At 43.7% G+C, this 12,660-nt stretch overlaps 1 protein-coding gene across 4 annotated transcripts in view; it reads left to right on the top strand.

Annotated features, from left to right (window-relative positions):
• TMTC1 (transmembrane O-mannosyltransferase targeting cadherins 1) overlaps positions 1 to 12,660 on the top strand; it is a 261,149-nt gene that overhangs the window by 180,563 nt on the left and 67,926 nt on the right. For 3 of the 4 annotated variants that reach the window (XM_059935563.1, XM_059935562.1, XM_059935564.1), the window contains exon 10: positions 11,067 to 11,234. The exons of the other annotated variant lie outside the window; for it this stretch is intronic. In XM_059935563.1, coding sequence (XP_059791546.1) covers positions 11,067 to 11,234 — 168 coding nt within the window. The remainder of the gene's footprint in view (positions 1 to 11,066; positions 11,235 to 12,660) is intronic. 4 annotated transcript variants of the gene reach the window in all.

Here is a 12,660-nt window from a genome sequence, read left to right as displayed (position 1 = left end):
AGAGCAAGTGCCTGCCTCTCAGAACCTATTTGGATTTTGCTGCATTTGGCAAACTTGGTGCAGAGTCATCCAAAATCAATTTCAGGAAACCGGTCTTCATTAAAAAGATGGCTGTCCTTTTCTCTCCAAGTTCCCGCATCTATGCATCGTAGTGCTGATGTCAAGCACCCATCATTTTCCGAGGGTTTGTCTTTACTGCCCAGCGTCTCCTGGATTCGTATCCATATCATCCCTGTGCCCAGCCAGGCCTCTTTCCCCCTCCAGAGCTGTGGTCTTGGCAGATGCCAAGGCCATGTGACAAGGAGGTGGAGGTGTCTCCTGCCCCTTAGAGATGGTCCTGGAGGCTGATGAAGAGGGCACGTCACTAGTCCAGGTACACAGCTCTGAGCACAAACCTGAGAGTTTAACTCAAATTTTGGGGAACTGGGGTTGGAGGAAGCCGAGGAGTTTTTGAGAGAGCCATTGTACCTCTCACAAACCCCAGCCTTCCTTCACAGTCATTGTCGTAAGTAGCACCACAAGGGAGCCGTTTTAATTATGGTGCTGGATTCCATTGTTATCTAAAATTGTGCAGCTGAGTCAGAAATCAAAACCTATGTGGGGAAACTTCTGTGCTGTGGCTTTAGAGAGTTTCTAATGACTTCATCGGAGGCAATTTATACATGCTGACAGTTTTCATGAAAATGGAGCCTTTCTCCAAAAAAGATTTTACCCAGCAGAGACCAGCCACCCCCGTCTCAGTGGAGAATGGTAGACAGTTGGGTAAGGAGCTGCTGGAATCTTCCTCAGGGCTGCAGAGAATGTTGCAGACACTGCAGGCATTCCTTGGAAGGTGCCAGAGCACCAGGTGATGCCCGATGCATTTAATAAACCTACACGCTGGCTTCCACGATGCTGAAGAACGTGTCCAACCAAGCCTTTTATACACACGGGAATCTTCTCTGCATGGCTCTCCTTCCATTATTGACCTTGCCAAGAAAGAGCCATTCTCCACAGCATTCGTACCCAAGTGCTTTGAGGAAAACATGTACTCTGTGGCCTTCTTGAAAACTCAGATCATCATCTTTATGCAGAAAATCCGTGCTGTCTCGAAAACTTCAGCAAACAAGAGGAAGATGAAATAAAAAGCTCAGTTGGTAGGCGAACTTCCTACTCATTAAATGTTCAAGGTAAGGAGCCAGTTTCCAGCCTTGGGATCCCATCCATGAACACTACAGAGGTCGTGTCCACCCTCACTGAAGCCCAGGCGAGTTTCCTATATTTTTGGTATTAAAATATCCCAGGGAGCTGGTTTGGCCATTTTACAAGAAAAGCCCAGAATGAGTCGGACCAACAGTGCTCTTTCATCCTCCGCCTTTCTGCCTGACAATGAACAAGCCACTTAAATCTTCTAGCTTCTGTTCTCCCTCCATCCTAACCTAGCACAGACCCAAAATATCACCTGCCTCTCACTTGCACTTTGAAATCTGTGGATAAAAGGGACAGAAATGGGCAATTTATTTGGCACTGCATGGCTTTAGGGTCAGAGTTTTACCACCAAAAGAAATTGGAATAATCTTTTCTTCTGGTGATAAATGCCAATTTTATGGATGTCCTTTTTGAACAGGCAGGAGAGTTTGGGGCTTAAATCATTCTTTCACAGAAGTTTTGATCTCTTATTCTTATCTCAAGAGAAGCATATAATTTAATGGCTACTTTTTTGTATTTTATAAAAACCACATTAGAATGCTTCAAAGGACTAAAATTTCTTAGAATCGATGAAGCAGAAATAGTTGTTGAGAGCTCTCAAATAAACTTGTAGAGTGTGATCAGAGATCCATTCACATGCCAGATTAAGGGTGATTTATTTGCTTCAGTGCCAAAGAGCAAATTCCTAAACTACTTTAAGAAAACATGAATGAGTGGAGACGGGAAAAGAACGGACAGTAGTAAGTGAAGGCAGAACCAATAATGTGGATGGAACTGATCAAGAATAACTGGGACCACAGAAGGAGAAGTTAGACAACCTGTGTTTGAGGGAAGAAAGAAAATTTTTAAATGGCCCTACTCTTAGAAAGAGATGCCATTTGTGTGGTATAGTTCCTAAGCTAATGGACACATCAGACATGGAGAAATGGAAGACAAGTGACTCTTTTCCATATTCAATTTTGAGAAATACCTTCAAATCACACCTATTAATTCTAAATGGAATTTTTAATCTTACACAAGTTGCTATTGAAACAGTACTGCAGTATTTATTCCTCAGGATGCAAAGTGAGAAATGTCACCTCTGAAAGGACACTACCCCTGTTATCTGACACTGGGGACCCCTACTGATGAGCCATCTATGCATATGCTCCTTCAGAGCTGCTGGAAGAGAGTGATGATTATTTGAGAGCAAATCAAAGTTTTGCCAAATACTCAAATCATCAGAGAAATAATTTGATATCAATAAAACCTTACTTTAGCAAATCCAGTAGAAGGAGAACTGACCTGGGAATCAACACGGCCCAGTCTGTCCTGCACTGCCTGGCTGTGCTGGGGGAATCACTTTCGTATCTGTAAAACCTGAGTGTTGGCCTTGCCCAGTAATCCCCTAATGTTGCTTAGACCTTCGTGCCACGGTTGTCTCTGCACTGGCCAAATTGGGGGGTGAGGAGAGAAAGAAAGATAATGCAGTGAGTTTTTCATAAAGTTAGATCTGTTCATTTAAAAAATTATGAAATTATATGCTTCCTATATTTTTGGTATTAAAATATCCTTTCTCTTCCTGCATGATGAGAGCAGGAGGGGATATACAGCCCTCCGTTAGCTCCTCCTCCCCCACCCAACTCCCTCCTTTTGGACATTTTCCTGGCTTGGGAAATCTGAACTCCAGTTACCATAGCGCTGCATGGTCTCGAAGGTCCCTTTCAGCTCCCAAGTTCAACTCTTTGTGACTTAGAATAACCTTGTGGAAAGCATGAATTTTTCCTCTTAAGATGTGAAACACATATTCGTCCTGCTCAGTTCCAGCAAGATGCCCAAGTAGGGGAAGGGAGACGTGTCCCCTGGGGGGAGGCAGGAGCAGGAGGAAGTTCATCTGCCGTGAGGACAGGCTCTCTGAAGGGCCTGGCAGTGGGCACTGGGGGACGGTCTGGGCAGCCCTGGTGTGGGGCCTCCTCGGTGAGCTGATAGGGTGTCCTCACGAGCAGCAAGAACGTGTGCTGCTTAGAGGTTCCCGTGGGCAAGCAGCAGTAAGGGGTATGTGCCGGTAGGAAGTCGGAGCCTAAGCACTGGGGCGGGGCGACAGGAGCAACGGCAGACGCCCCGTCCATGGGGCGATGGTGCGGGCAGCTAATCAGGAGAGACTGCAGCCACGACGACAGGTCAGACGTCTGTGTGTCCGTATCAAGTCGCGGGGAGAGACTCAGGAATTGTGCTGAAGCCTAATATCTAAACCGGGCTCAGAGCACAGGTGAGGTTGCTCACAGGTACTGAGTCCAGTGTGTCCCTCTGTCCCCCTACGCTGGGTTTTCAAAAGTCCATTAAAGTTGTTCCTCAGAATACCATGGGATAAGGATGGGAATATTTGACTTCAATGTGTTCAGCCCCTTGAGACCTGAACTCAGAAGAGGAATGAGATCTGGGAGGTAGAGCTTGTCCGGTGAGGGCTGCTCCGCAGGGCAGTGCCCAGGTAGGGAGGGTCCTGGGGCTGCACGGGACTTGGTTAACAGTCACCAGGTCATGGTGAGGGTGAGTGCTGTATGAGTGCTTCCTTCCAGGAAGGAAGCAGCAGGACTTCGCTGAGAGACTCAACTGACTGTGTTATAAAACTGGAGATTGTAGGTCGCATAGAACAGAGCAGTGGTGAGAGTGAGTGAGCTGCGGGGAGGTCAGTGCGCTCACGGGCTGAGGATCAGTTGGCCAGTCTGTTGTGCTCAATTAACTGCACAATTAATTAATTGCTCAATTAATTGTTGTGCTCAGCCAATGGCACAAGGTGAGGATCAACTTGAACAGTTATTTACTAGACTGGAATCATGGCCTTAATGTTAGAGAACCCTGTTAGTTAGAAAAGATGAATGTTTATGTCTGCGTCCTTAATGGAGAACAGCAAATGTCTTGGAAACCAGGATTTGAACGTAAAATTTGGAGAGTAGACTCTGAATTCAGATGAGACTAAATGGAATAATATATGAGCAAATTGCTGTAAGCTATGCTAGGTAATTGCAAGTCATTATTTCAGTCTGCCTTGTACAAATGAGGAGATTGGGTGAGTCAAAGTGGAAGGAAATCAAAGTAGCAGAGTATAGGCCTCTCCTTCCTAGCCCTTTTCCCCCTCCTCCTTCAGTACGATAAACCTCTTTGTTTCTTTTTTAATCTCATGTGCTCAAAAGTGAACAACCCCAAAGGAAAATTAAAAAAACTCAGCTCACAGACAATGAGAACAGATTGGTGGTTGCCAGAAGCAGGGAATGAGGGGTGGGCAAAATGGGTGAAGGGGGTCAAAAGGCACAAACTTCCAATTATAAGTTAAATAAGTCCTGGGCATGTACTGTTTAGTTAATAATACTGTATTGCATGTTTGAAAGTTGCTAAGAGAATTAGATATTAAAAGTTCTCATCACAAGAAAAAAAAGTCGTAACTGTGAGATGAGGTGTGTTAACTAGAGTTATTCTGGTGCTCATTTTGCAATATACAGAAAAATCAAATCATGATGTTGTACACCTGACACTAATAAGACGTCATATGTCACTTATATCTCAATTTTTTAAAAAAGTGAACACCCCGAGCTTAGCAGGCTAGCATTCTGAAACATAATACTGGAGGAGGTTATGAAACGTGCCCCTGGGAGGGGAGGAGAGACTAGCTTGTGGGTGTCACACACCCAGTCACCTGCCTGGAGGGTGTGAATGGATTTAAGTGTTGCCATTTCAACCTCCCTTCCATTAAGACCCCTTGTCGTTATTAGTGAATCTGTTTCTTTCCTTCGCTCTTGGATTCCGTGCTGGGAAATATATCTCAAACCAGTGACTTCTTATACAAATTTTAGTAATCTTAAAATATCCTCCGCACTCTTTTAGAAACCTGGATTATCTTGCCCTCATGAGAGTTGGGACCACCATTTTGTATGTTTGTGTTTTCGCATAATACCCAGAACAATAGATGCTTCATTAGAGAGTATTGTAGAAAACTAAAGAACACTGGACATATGACACAGCCTGTACAGTCAGGTCTGTGTTAATATAGCGGAAGAGATGAGGGGACGGCAACAACTAGTGAATTGTCCATTAATGCCTTTGCTTCAAAAGTGAAGATGCCTGACTCTAGAATATGGTGGTTTATGGAAGAAGAAATGGCAGAATTCAGGTCCTAGAGCTGAGTATACTGTACGAGGGTTGAGAAGATTGTTTTTCTGACTTTTTAGAAGTAGATTCAGAGTGACTTGGGAGGTGGTTGGCTTTGGCCAAAAGGTCTCTCAGGCCCAGATGGAAAATTTGGTTGTGGCTACTGGAACCAGGCTGAGAGGGAAGTAAGCCAGGCTCGGGTGAAGGTGCCTGCGAAGGGAAACACTGCACCCTGAGTATGGACAGTACTCCTGGTGATAAGTCATCTTTGGGCTCGACTTGGATTGATTCATTTTTAAGTTCACTTTTGTTTCCATGTTAGTTTCTGATACCTTCCACCGCAATGTTCAATCACACTTCGGAAGCAGCCCTTCTTACATGCCGGTGCTTAGCCTGCAAAAATGAATAAAACAGTACTCTATCCTTAAAACTGGCCCGAACTTCCAAACAGTTAATGCTTTATTTCTTATCAAAGTTGAATACAAAAGCTTCTTCATTACGCATTCATTCACCGAAGAGTTTATACTTTGCATTTCCTTCACTTTCACAAAGATAGACAGAATAGAGAAAGATTTGAAATGGATCTAAGGGAAGATTTGCTTAGTGCTTTTTGTGGTCGAGGTTTATGAATGTTCATTAACTTAAATATATGACCATATGTGTTTCACATATGACCAGTGTACCTTATTTTCTGTAGTATTTTGTTCTATAAAAAGGATGTATGAGTCATACCTTTCAGAAGCCAACAATATCATACAAGGTATTTTGAAGTTTTAAGGGTGTTCTTGGTGGATGCTCCTAAAAGACTTACAATTGTCCTGTAGATTAGACAGTTTGGGTCAATCTGGACTTCAATAAAGTAGGTTTCTTGAGGTGTATTTACAGATCTACCACATATTTTATTGATGTAGTAATACACACATGAACACATAGACACTGCCCTTGAGAACACTGATACCTTGTATTCAGTTCACAGAACACACCCACATATATTATTTCATTTACTCCATGCAACAACCTTTCAAGGTAGCTGCATTTTAAGCTGCCTTGAAGGCAGGCAATATTTAGCCCTTGTAATACAAACAACTAAGGCCCAATAAGGCTCTGTAAGTAAATCTGTCGCACAGAGCTCACCAGTGTCAGAGAAGAACCCAGCTCTCTAGACCCAGTTCTAGACTCTTTATTCTCCAATGAAATCCTTTTCCTCACTGCAAACCCCCAAACTTAAAGTCTGCACTAGAATACTTTTGTTCCGTTGAACCTAGTAGTGCTCTAGTTACCTTAGGAAGTTACATTTACAAGAGCCAAATACAGAGTTATCTGTTTCCACCTGGAATACATGTAAACTTTGCACATTTCCTGCCTTCTACTCTATTTAGCAGAAAATAATGCCCTAATAATAATATTATTATTATAACATAATATTAATGTTATTTATTGTTTAGTGTGTTCATCAATTGTGCACAGTGTAAAATTATTATTCCCTTTTACAAAATAAGAAAATTAAGAACCAGGTAATAAATAATTTGTCTGAAATCAAACAACAGTAAGTGTCAGAATTGAGAGGCAAATGGGTTTTTTTCTGATCCAGACCCTGCCTTACTTACCACTGGAGGTCTCATAAATTTTAGAGCTGGTAGGTGAACTAGGAGGTTGAGAGGAAGCATGTCATCTTCAAAGAGGTAAAAGAGAATTAGCAGGCTCTCAGAAGGTGAAAGCAAAGGCGTTTTTCTCCCAGTTTGCTCCATAGGTAATGCCAAGAAAAGAACAGAACAAATCTATTTACGGAGAAGTAAATATAAAGAAGCTTTTCATACCCAGCCCAGCACCCCTAGGATGGGGAGCTAAGGAAATGCACAAGAGATACCTTTTTCTTGGAATGTGAATAAACTCTCACATCCAAATGCATTCAGTCTTCTGGGAAATTTCCCCATCCATCAAATGTTTGAGATAAAAAAGAAAAGGCAAGAAATGGGGACACTAATGAGTCTGGGCTCACAGAAGCCACCAGCTTCCAAGTTCAATCTGATCTGAGGAGCCACCATTGTCTCCCTGGGGCTTCCTGTGCTGTAGCGTCAAACACCTATTTGGGGCTTACGGTTCCAGGGCTTTATTGTTTAACCATTTGGGGTCAACGTTCATGAGACCAGAATAAGATCTGAAGGTCAGATAATTTGCGAGATGGGGATTCAACAGATCAACATGAAGTTCATTAGGGACATGTTTCAAAGTATCTAAAGTTGGGAATTTTTTAGAGTAATAAAATAGGAAGAATATGTCTATCTTGTATCATTAATGCTATTAATAGATACTCTCAGTGGGTTGTTTGAGCTTGTTAAGTTGAAAGGTAGAATTTCAATTCTACTTAATAGCAAAAAACTTCTCTTTGCTGCATATAATTAAACAAAAAGTGAAGCCGTAACAAACATCATAAAATGCTTGGCCCAGTCATAGAAAATTGTCATCTCTCCAGGGTTGATGTAAATGGGAAGGGAAAATGTTGTTCTCTTATCACTTAAGAACGTGAAAGTACATTTGTACTATTTACGCGACGATTAACAACTCACAAAGTTCTCAAACAACAGGTTTAAACATTTTCTATTCAAATTTGAAAGGACAGATGTTGTTGATTGATATTTCCTATTCAGTTCTCTTTGGATTTGCATTGTTTTAAAGGAGAGATGCAGCTTTCTTTAGTTTTTATAAGCACTGTGGGCTGAGCAGCTTGTCAGTAAAATCCATTCAAAATTGGAGATCCCTGTGGCCTATGAACAAGAGATCATCTCTGTGCTGCTTTCTCTGGGACAGCCATGGTACTTCTCAAGCGTGCTTTGAAAATGTTTCTCGGTACTGAACTAAGCCATTCAGCAGCCAGCTGGGCTCTTGGTTCTCCAGGTTATGATGTTGTCAATTGTCAGTGGTTTACACTGACTCCTTTGGGCTCTCTGTGGAGGTCTCTGGTCAGAGCCCAGATTTTCCTTAACCAGGTTAAGCAGGCCAAACTGGAATCTGGTTTCATTTCCCTGGAGGCCAGAAAAGTCCATAGTTTCTCATTTGCTTGATTTTCCACTTTCAAGATGAGGACTTGCCCTGCCCCAGTAATGGAGAGAGCAGTCCTACCCCCCTGCAGCTGAGATCTGCAGTAAAGCAGATGTTGAAAGATGAAATGTCATAATAGAAAAGCATCTTAATCTCTGATATTGTGTTCAAGTTTTTAAGAATGTGATACCCTCTAAGAAATTTGCAAACCTAAGTGGAGATGATTTTATATGGCTTCACATTTCTTTAAACCGTATGTCAATACAAGGACTTCTGAAAGAAAATGATCGTGTTACTTGATCCTGATGCCTGTGCTGAGTGGAAGGAATGGTATTCTCCTTCGTTTGGGCTGTAGCAGGGCTCAACAACTGTGGCCTGTGAGTGGAATCTGGCCCAAAGCCTGTTTTTATAAATACATTTTGTTGGAACACAGCCATGCCCATTCGTTTACATACGTGTCAATGGCTGCTTTCCTGCTACGAAGATAGAGTTGACTAGGAAGGACAGAGGCCATATGGCCTGAAATATTTACTCTCTGGCCTCTTACAGAAAAAGTTTGCCCACCCCTGAATTATAGCACGGGGTTAGGGCCGTGGGACTTCTGATCTGACTCTACTCCTAGCTTTTGGAGCTGTGGGCCAGTTATTCAAGTCCTCTAAGCTTTAGTTTCCTCACTTATGAAGTGGGGGAGATACTGAGGATTGAGTTTTTTAATTAGGTAATATATTTAAAGCCAGTACTGTCCTTGTTCCAGACCCTACAAATATTGGACAGGCCCACATAAAGATCTTAGCACAGTGCCCGACACATAGGGAGCACTCAACAAACATGCAGACGTATAAAATAGCTAATTTGGTTGCTGTTATCTTCATTATCCTCGTGTTCTGCCACTTTGTGGCCGTTGCTCTGGAGCTGTTGGAATCCCAGTATTTCCCTTCCCCACTGCTCTGCCAGATGGCAGCTGTTTCCTACGAGGAGGCAGTTAATGACCATTGAGTTGTCGTGTATGGAGTGATTGGGAAGGAAGTAGGTGAAGCTGTGTAATAGGTGTGAGGAACACAGGAATCAGCCAGTCAAGGCAGAACCCCAACGTCAGGACAGCAGTTGGAGTGTGGGCTCTGGAATCCGGAATTCCGGGGTGTTTGTCTTTGCTCTACTGGACATGAGCTGTGTGACCGAATTCAGCAAATGCGTTCGCCTCTCTTCTTCAGTGTCTTCAGGAGTTTAGTGCCGCTAACAGTGACCCCCAGGGATGTAAGGATGAACTGAGCTCCTGTAGAGAATGTGCTCGGCACATAAGATGTGCTCGATGAACATTGCTCCTGAGAGGTGCTGCTTTACGAAGGCAGGGGGAGAAGAGAGCGAGCACTGGGGACCTGGGTGCCTGCAGGGTGCACCCCCTGCCTTTCAGCACGCTCTTCACATGTCACCTTTTCAATGAGGCCTCCCCTGACCGCCCATATGAATATCTCACCTTCCTTCCCCTCCTGGTCTCCCTCCTTCACTTCCCTGCTTGATTTTTCTCCACCTAACGTATCATATTTGGTGTAACCTACTCTGGGTCTTACTTGCTTGGTGGCTGTTGTCCCATCCGTGTGAGTTCCAGGAGGATAGGAACGATTGTTTTATCCACTGATACGTTCTTGGTGCCTGTAACAGTGGCAGGCACGTAATCTGTGTTTTACTCATAATTGTATTTTTAGTGCTCAGCATACTGCCAGTCACATACTAGAGAGAGAACAAATAAATAATTGAACAAGTAAATGAGTTGTATTAATTTAGGGCTTCTTATAGTATTAGTGTCTGACTAATATAGGATTTCTTTACACAAGCTTGCTTCATTGTTAAAATATTCTATAATAATTTGTATTATCATCTTTGGAAAGAAATGAGTTTTGACTAAAATACACACAGCATAATGAGTGCAGACTAAATGTTTGTGTTTTTCTGAGGCCAGTGGGCAGGCAGGGAGCCTCTCTGCAGGTGCACAGATGATGCGAGGGACGACATTCCATCCACCAAGCCAACGCTTTTAGAGATGTGATATCAATGTGCCAAAGCCCCACTCCGATAACGTGAGGGATTCTTCGTGTCTGTTGGGAAAGCTGAGCCGGAATCAGCATGAGAATCGGATCAATGCAGCTTGTCTGTGATAGGCTCCACGCTGCGAGGCTCAGAGCCGGCCTGTGGGAGGATCCTCCTTCAGCGTTAAGGACTTTGGCCAGAATGGGGATACACTAGGCGGCACGTTTCCGGAGACCAAAACCAATGCCCCTTGGTGACCAGCATCCCTTCCAGGACCTGATAGTTCCCCCAGGGACTGTCTCCCACAAAGCCTCCGGGTCCAAATTTGAACACATGGTGCCAGTAGGGTTATACAATGTCAGGAACATAAGGGAGCCTGGGTCAGAGGGTCCAGTCAAGACCCAAGACACACAGGATGGACTTTTCTGGATGCCTGAGCTGCGGAAATTCAGGGCAACGTGAGCCTGCAAGATGAACCTGTTGTTCTCCACACTTGTGCCAGAGAACTAGCCAGTGTGCTGGTGGAGCCCATTTGAGCTCTAACATGGAAATGTGTCAGACAGGGCGGGTTACGTCTGTGTTTTCTATCACAGGACAAGCTCTGTTTGAAAAGTTAGTTGCATGGGGGGATGGAATACTCAGGGGCCTCCATCGCACCCCAAAGTCACCTGCTTCTCCGCCCTGTTTTCCAGCATGGGCTACTGCATCCTTTTCGTGCACGGAATGAGCAAGCTGTGCACGTGGCTGCATCGCTGTGGGGCTGCCACCCTGAGCGTGTCCACTGTGCTGCTGCTGCTGCTCTTCTCCTGGAAAACCATGAAACAGAATGAAATTTGGCTGTCGAGAGAGTCCCTATTCAGGTATGACTAGAGGGATGAAAGTGAATCTCTTCCCATTTATTTCTTTGCTGACGTATTTGTTTCCAAACAAACGAGGCGACATGGGTCTGGCAATATTTATTAATCCAGAAACGTTTTTTAGTAAAGTTTTAAATGGAAGATGTCATTTTATTTTGGGTTTTAACTTTAGTTTTTTAAATAGTATTATATAAAGTTTTACGGGAGCTCACTGTAAGTGAATTAATGAAGATAAGGCTCATGGGAAGGTTTTTGGGTCTGTGAATTGAGATGGAAAGTCTTGATAATGAGCTGGGCTGTAAAATCAGCCATAAGCAAAATAAGATTGGTCAGTAAGTCTGATTGCATTGTTCAGCTGGGTGAATGAGAAATGTGAGCACACAGCAAGAAGGAAGAGAGATGCAGAATATTTCAGGATATTGAGTTGTGTTGTAATCTAGTTGCTTTGTTTTGAACATTAATTGTGAGCAAGGGAATGAAAGACTTTTTCGTCTCCTGGTAGGTTTTTATGTGGTGTAGAAGCTGTTTCTGAATATAACAATGCCAATTTATAGCCCTAAATTGTTGTAAAGTATAATACATCCTTTGGGTTGCTCATCATGCTGTGTTTCTGGGCTAGTCTGTCTCCTTGATGTCACAGCCCTGGTGACCTTCACCTGGCCTCCCCGGCTCAGCCACACCTGGCCTCCCAGCAGCATTTCCCAGTCTCCCAGGGGTCCCCAGTCTTTGACCCCTTCCAGCTTCTGTCCTCACTTATGACCCAGTTGGCCAGTTCAGTCAATGTGGTTTTTATTTGGTTCCCTAATCAACCAGTACCCAACACTTATTCTTTGGAGGCAAACAACTGAAACAGAGTTGGAATCACTTTCAGAAGGAGAAAATACGGAAAGAGCATAGGAGAACGCACAGAATTGGGGAGTAGGTGAGGAAGCAAGCATGTAGCAGACGGGAAACAGGTGTCTGGATAGTCTGTCTTGAGGGGACCTGGGCACCTGCAAAAGAATGAATGGAGGGTAAATGTACCCCAGTTTTCTCTCTCTTCACATCACAGTCCTAGGAAAAGAAAATCCTCTGACTAAGCCTGAGCTTAGGTCGTGTGCCTGCCCCTTGTCCCCACTAGGGCACTGAGATGACAGAACTGATCAAAGATGCTCCCCTGACTTCCATGGGGGCAGTTAGGGGAGGCAGAGCCCCTGGGCTTCCACTGAGATGTCACAGCAAGAGGGAATTCCCCACAGGAAACCCAAGCACCGGAAAAGGGCACAGACTCTGGGCTGCCAGAAGTGAGTGAATGAGTGAATGAACGAATGAAGGAGTAAGACAAATGTTCACTGTACTCCTCTACCGTTTTGAAACAATATATCTGATTTTGCTATTGGGCAATTTAACTTTCTTTAATAGAAAAAAATTTAGTCTGGCATGCATGCAT

This window comes from Balaenoptera ricei, chromosome 10 (genome assembly GCF_028023285.1).
Source record: "Balaenoptera ricei isolate mBalRic1 chromosome 10, mBalRic1.hap2, whole genome shotgun sequence".
NCBI classification, from domain to species: domain Eukaryota; kingdom Metazoa; phylum Chordata; class Mammalia; order Artiodactyla; family Balaenopteridae; genus Balaenoptera; species Balaenoptera ricei.
Note: the sequence above shows the minus strand (reverse complement) of the source record. Positions and strands in the feature narration are given on the sequence as shown.